The following is a 6,409-nucleotide window of genomic DNA, read 5'->3' as shown; positions in this document are numbered from 1 at the left end:
CCAAACTACCCAGGTTCAATTCCCCAGGACCCATGCAAGCCAGAGGCACAAGGGGGCACATGTGTCTGGAGTTCGTTTGCAGTGGCTGGAGGCCCTGGAGTGCCCATTCTCTCTCTTTCTGTCTCTCTCTCTCTCCTTTCTTTCTCACACATAAATATGTTTAAAAGAAAAAAGTGGGGCGGGCTGGAGAGATATCTTAGTGCTTAGCGATTAAAACGTTTGCCTGCAAAGCCAAAGGATCCCGGTTCAAATCTCCAGGATCCATGTAACATAAGCCAGATGCACAAGGGGGCACGTGTGTCTGGAGTTCATTTGCAGTGGCTAGAGCCGTGGCAAGTCCATTCTCTCTCTCTCTCTGCCTCATAATAAATAAATAAAAATTTTAAAATATTTCGTTTAAAAAAAAAAGAGTGGAGAGAGACATGGTGACATCCTTGGATGGAGCTTGCTGCGAAGGTGTTTAAATCCAGCTTTTAAGTTGAGTGGAAAGGTGGAGTAGAATACGGGCTGTGTCAGGAAGGGCACCTGAGGCTTTGCCCTCCAGCTCTGCACACTGCTCACCCAGGTCCCTGGCACACAGGGCTGGTGGAGACAGGGCGATGCACGGGGACCAGTGTGTCTGGGTGTGTGGGGTAATGGTGCACCCTGGAGTTTCCTGGGCTCAGCCACACACACACACACACACACACACACACACACACACACAGGCACACACATATGTAGACTCCTGTAAGGTGACGGTTGGAAGCAGACTGTCAACGGCTTTCTGCTTTGGGGGCTGTCTGATGGTAAGAAAGACAGAAGGATCCGGACCACCAGCCTGACACTCTACCCTTCCGTGCTTCCTTACGTTTCCTCTCCAGAGGGAGCCCAGGCCTCTCTGTGTGTCACAGTGTGGGTGGCCTTGGCAGGTCCCTGAACTCAGGACCCCCAGCAAGCCAGACACTGTCCTGGGGTCTCCAGTGGGCACAGAGCTCATGGGCTGCAGATAAGCAAGCAAGGAGCTACTGGCGCTTCCTTTGGAAGGGGGTAGGGTTTCAGAATGATTGGAACTTGAGCCATTTATTTGAACCTGGCTTTCCAGCTCATCTTGAAGGTAGGTTTCTTTATGGAAGACGTTAGAATGCCAGTAATCCACAGAGCTTAAATCACGTTTCATTATATGAATATACCACATCTGTTTATCCACCCATTAGCTTGCGAACGTTTGGCTTGCCCCAACACTTTGAGGACCGTGAACGGTGCTGCTGTTGTTATTTATTTTTGTGGTTTTTCAAGGTAGGGTCTCGATCTAGCCCAGGCTGACCTGGAATTCACTATGGAGTCTCAGGGTGGCCTCGAACTCATGGCGATCCTCCTACCTCTGCCTCCTGAGTGCTGGGATTAAAGGCGTGCGCCACCACGCCCGGCTCCTTTTTACCTTTTTGAGAAGCCTCCACGGTGATTCTCATTGTGACTGAACTAATTTGAATTCCCACCAACAGAGTATGAGGGTCTCTTTTCTCTCCACATCCTCACCAGCATTTGTTTTCTCTTGACGGCCATTTTGATTGCAGTGAGATGGAGCCTCAATACAGCTTTGGTATGAATGTCCCCAATGCCCAAAGATTTGAACATTTATTTTCCCGTACTTATTGCTCTTCTGAAAGATATCCGTTCTGCTCATTTCCCCATTTTATTAACTGGGTAAACTGTCTTTTCTAAGTTTATTTATTTATTTATTTTGGGGGTTTTCAAGGTAGGGTCTCACTGTAGCCCAGGGTGACCTGGAATTCACTATGGAGTCTCACTCAGGCTGGCCTCGAACTCACGGCGATCCTCCTACCTCTGCCTCCCGAGTGCTGGGACTAAAGGCTTGCGCCACCACGCCTGGCTGAAGTTTAATTTTTGAGTTCATTATTTATTCTGGACATCTCTCCTCTGTCAGATGGAAGGTAGCTCAGAGCTCCCATTCTCTGGGCTGATCCTTCACTGTTGTTTCCTGTGATTTTCAAGAGCATTACAATTTCACACAATGATATTTGGGTTTTGCTCTGTTTTGTTTTGTTTCTTTGATAAGTGCCATTTTATATTATTTTTTGGCTTTTTTTAATTTCTATTTATTTCTATTTATTTAGTTGAGAGAGTGAGAGAGAAAGAGGGGGAGAGAGAGAGAGAGAGAGAGAGAGAGAGAGAATGGGTGCACTAAGGCCTCCAAACGCTGCAAACGAGCTCCACACACATGCACCACTTTGTGCTTCTGGCTTACATGGGTCCTGGGGAATTGAACCAAGGTCCTTTGGCTTTGCAGGCAAACACCTTAACCACTAAGCCATCTCTCCAGCCCTTATTTTTGGTTTTCTTGAAGTAGGGTCTCGCACTAGCCCAGGCTGACCTGGAATTCACTATGTAGTCTCAGGTTGGCCTTGAACTCAAGATGATCCTCCTACCCCTGCCTCCCGAGTGCTGGGATGAAAGGCATGTGCCACCACACCCAGCCTGATCCCTTTTTAGTTGATTAATGTCTAAAATGAGAGAAAAAGGCCCGGTTTTACTCTTCTACATGTGGATCTGAAGCACGCGTTAAAGAGTCCGCCTCTCCCGATGTATGTTCCTGCCACTTTCATTGAAAATCAAATGGCTGGCCGGGCGTGGTGGCGCACGCCTTTAATCCCAGCACTCGGGAGGCAGAGGTAGGAGGATCGCGGTGAGTTTGAGGCCACCCTGAGACTACAGAGTGAATTCCAGGTCAGCCTGGGGTAGAGGGAGACCTTACCTCAAAAAACCAAAAAAAGAAAAAGAAAGGAAAGAAAAATGGCGGCGGCAGCATAGGCTTTGGGGGAGAACGAGTGTCACTGTGTAGCCCAAGCTGGTCTTGAACTTGTGATCCTCCCGCCTCTGCCTCCCAAAGTGCTCAGATTACAGATGTGCTCCATGACACTCGGCTCCGTGTATATTTATTTCTGGGCTCCGACCGGTCTACATGTCTATGTCCGCGCCGTACCATTTGCGTTACCACACTCTGCAGTCAACTAGAAGCCGCTTACAGCAATACCTACAGCCTGGCTTTGTTTTTGATTGTTTCACAGTCACGTTTCTTGGTTCGTTCTTGTTTGGCTATTCTGAGCCTTTTTGCATCTACTTGAATTCCAGGATCCTATAGTTCTGTGAAGAATTGTCACTGTAATTTTGAGAATGCCGCTGACCGCGTAGATGGCTTCCGGTAATATGGCCATTTTCACAATATTATGTTATGATGGTGATGGTTTTATATATGTACCTTGACAGGTCCTAGAAATACCTTGTGGGATTATATAGATATGGATGTCCTCTGGGCATGATTGTGAGGGATTACCTTGATTGGGTTAATCAAAGAGGGAGGAAGGGCCCACCTAAACTGTGGGCAGCACTATTCCATGGCCTGGATCCTGGACTGTATCAAAAGGAGAGAGCTTGAAGCCGGGCGTGGTGGCACACGCCTTTAATCCCAGCACTCGGGAGGCAGAGGTAGGAGGATTGCCATGAGTTCAAGGCCACCCTGAGACTACAGAGTTAATTCCAGGTCAGCCTGGACCAGAGTGAGACCCTACTTCAAAAAACCAAAGGAAAAAAAAAAAAAGGAGAGAGCTTGGGCTGGAGAGATGGCTTAACGGTTAAGGCGCTTGCCTGTGAAGCCTAAGGACCCATGTTTGACTCTCCAGATCCCACGTGAGCCAGAAGCACAAAGGTGAGGCAAGTGCAAGATCGCATATGCCCACTAGGTGGCGCAAGCGTCTGGCGTTCGATTTCAGTGGCACCAATTCTCTCTCTCTCTCTCTCCCTCCTTCCAAACCTCTCTTTCTCATTAAAAAAAGGAGGGTGGGGAGAGCTGAGCACCTGCATTCGCCACTCTCTGCTTCCTGACTGTGGCCTGAATGTGACTCCTGCTTCAAGCTCCTGCCGTCATACCTTCCCCACCATAATAGACTGCCACCTTGAACTATAAGCTGATAGAAACCCCTCATCCCTCAAACTGATTTTCATCGGGTATTTTGTCACAGCAGCAAGAAGGTAACTAATACAATGATCCGTGAACATGGAATTTCTTTTCCTCCTTCTAACATAGTCTTTGATTTTTTTTTTCTTCTTCTTCAGTGTTTTATAGTTTTCATGAAAAAAGTCTTTTGCCTCCTTGGTTGTGTTTATTCCTAGGAGTTGATTTTTGTTTTTATTTTGCTTTTTCAAAGCAGGGTCTCGCTCTAGCCCAGGCTGACCTGGAATTCACTATGGAGTCTCAGGGTGGCCTTGAACTCACAGGGATCCTCCTACCCCTGCCTCCCGAGTACTGGGGTGAAAGGCGTGCGCCACCACGCCCGGTTTTGTTTTATTTTATTTTATTTTATTTTATTTTATTTTATTTTATTTTATTTTATTTTATTTTATTTTATTTTATTTTATTTTATTCTGGAGAATACTGTGATGGGCCTTCCTGGTTTTCTTCTTAGTAAATTTGTTGTTGGATGCCCCGTTTCATGTCCACTTCCAGGGTCGTGTGCTGTTTGCGTTCTTGTGGTTTTCTTGTTTCCTGGCACGGGGAATTGCACCCAGGTCCTCTTGTGGTCAATCCACCAGTGAGTTAGCAAACCCACTGCTCTGTGATCCCTCCTGAAGAAAATATTTGCTCTTGAGTCCTTAGATAGGACCTGTTTCTACGTGTGAAATGCTATTTCTTCTCTTTTCTTCCCACATAACATACCCTAATGAGTTCTTGTACTTTTTAAAATATATATATATATCCATTAAAGGGCTGGAGAGATGGCTTAGTGGTTAAGCGCTTGCCTGTGAAGCCTGAGGACCCCGGTTCGAGGCTCGATTCCCCAGGACCCACGTTAGCCAGATACACAAGGGGCTGCAAATGTCTGGAGTTTGATTGCAGTGGCTGGAGGTCCTGGCACGCCCATTCTCTCTCTCTCTCTCTCTCTACATATATATATAAAATATTTTATTTTTTTTGACAAAGAGAAAGGGAGAAAGAGAGAGAGAATGGGTGTGCCAGGGCCTCCAGCCACTGCAGGCAAATGCCTTAGCCTCTAAGCCATTCCTCCAGCCCTTGTACTTTTTTTTTGTTTGTTTTTCATCCATGCTGGCTGGGTGATATTTGGAAAACAAATGACCGATCATTTCTGCATTCCGCTGACCTGTTTCACTAACGGGCTGGCGATCCTCCTTCCCCACCAGTACCTGCTGCTCAGCCCATCCTCAGTAGGTGCTCGGTGCCAATAGCTTGCCGTCTCCTCTCAGGCTCTGGAGAGGGTCAACGGGACGTGGCTGGTGACCGAGTTTGTGCTGGTGGGATTCTCCAACCTCCCACACCTGAGGACCACGCTGTTCGCGCTGTTCCTCCTCGCCTACCTGGTCACCCTCAGCGGCAATTTCACCATCGTCACCATCATCCACGCGGACCGCTCCCTGCACACGCCCATGTACCGCTTCCTGGCGGCACTGTCCCTGTCGGAGACGTGCTACACGCTGGTCATCATGCCCAACATGCTGGCCCACCTGCTGATGGACAGTCAGGCCATGTCCATCGCAGGCTGCCGGGCCCAGATGTTCTTCTTCCTGGGTTTGGGCTGCAGCCACTGCTTCCTCCTCACCCTGATGGGCCACGACAGGTACGTGGCCATCTGCCACCCGCTGCGCTACCCCGTGATCATGAGACCCGCCGTGTGCCTGGGGCTGGGAGGCCTGGTCTTCCTCTCCGGCTTCTCGGTGGCCACGGTCGAGACGGGTCTCGTCTTCTCGGGGCCCTTCTGCGGCGCGGACCGCGTGGAGCACTTCTTCTGCGACATCGCCCCGGTGCTGAGGCTGCGCTGCGCCCCGAGCGCGCGCGCGGCGGCGCTGGGCATCTTCTTCCTGAGCGTGCTGGTGGTCCTCGTCTCCTTCCTCCTCATCCTCCTCTCCTACGCCTTCATCGCGGCCGCCGTCGCGCGCATCCCCACCGCCGCCGGCCGCCGCAAGGCCTGCTCCACCTGCGCCGCCCACCTCACCGTGGTCGCCGTGCACTTCGGCTGCGCCTCCGTCATCTACCTGCGGCCCGACTCGGCCACGAACCCGGACCGCGACCGCCTGGTGGCCGTGTGCTACACGGTGGTCACGCCGCTGCTCAACCCCGTGGTGTACACGCTGCGCAACCAGGAGGTGAGGGCGGCGCTGCGCAGGAACCTGGGGCGCTGCTGCGGGGGCCTCCAGATAAGCGCCCGCAGGTTTGGAGGGGGGCCGCTCCCCAGGAACGTTGCTTAGTGGTAAAGGCGCTTGCCTGCGAAGCCAATGGACCCGGGTTCGATTCTCCAGGTCCCACGTAAGCCAGATGCCCAAGGGGGCGCACGCGTCTGGAATTCGTTTGCAGTGGCTGCAGGCCCTGGCGCACCCATTCTCTCTCTCATTCATCTCT

The 6,409-nt window shown here is 50.6% G+C and overlaps 1 protein-coding gene across 1 annotated transcript; it reads left to right on the top strand.

The window, feature by feature from the left end:
* Positions 1-3,316: 3,316 nt before the first annotated feature.
* Positions 3,317-6,258, top strand: LOC101598070 (olfactory receptor 10T2-like). The gene is made up of 2 exons (XM_012952287.2): positions 3,317-3,322; positions 5,260-6,258. The coding sequence occupies exons 1-2, from the start codon at positions 3,317-3,319 to the stop codon at positions 6,256-6,258; spliced, it is 1,005 nt and encodes a 334-aa protein (XP_012807741.1).
* Positions 6,259-6,409: the final 151 nt, after the last annotated feature.

This window comes from Jaculus jaculus, chromosome 21, assembly GCF_020740685.1.
Source record: "Jaculus jaculus isolate mJacJac1 chromosome 21, mJacJac1.mat.Y.cur, whole genome shotgun sequence".
Lineage (NCBI taxonomy): Eukaryota > Metazoa > Chordata > Mammalia > Rodentia > Dipodidae > Jaculus > Jaculus jaculus.
This window is presented reverse-complemented; position numbering and strand designations above follow the sequence as displayed.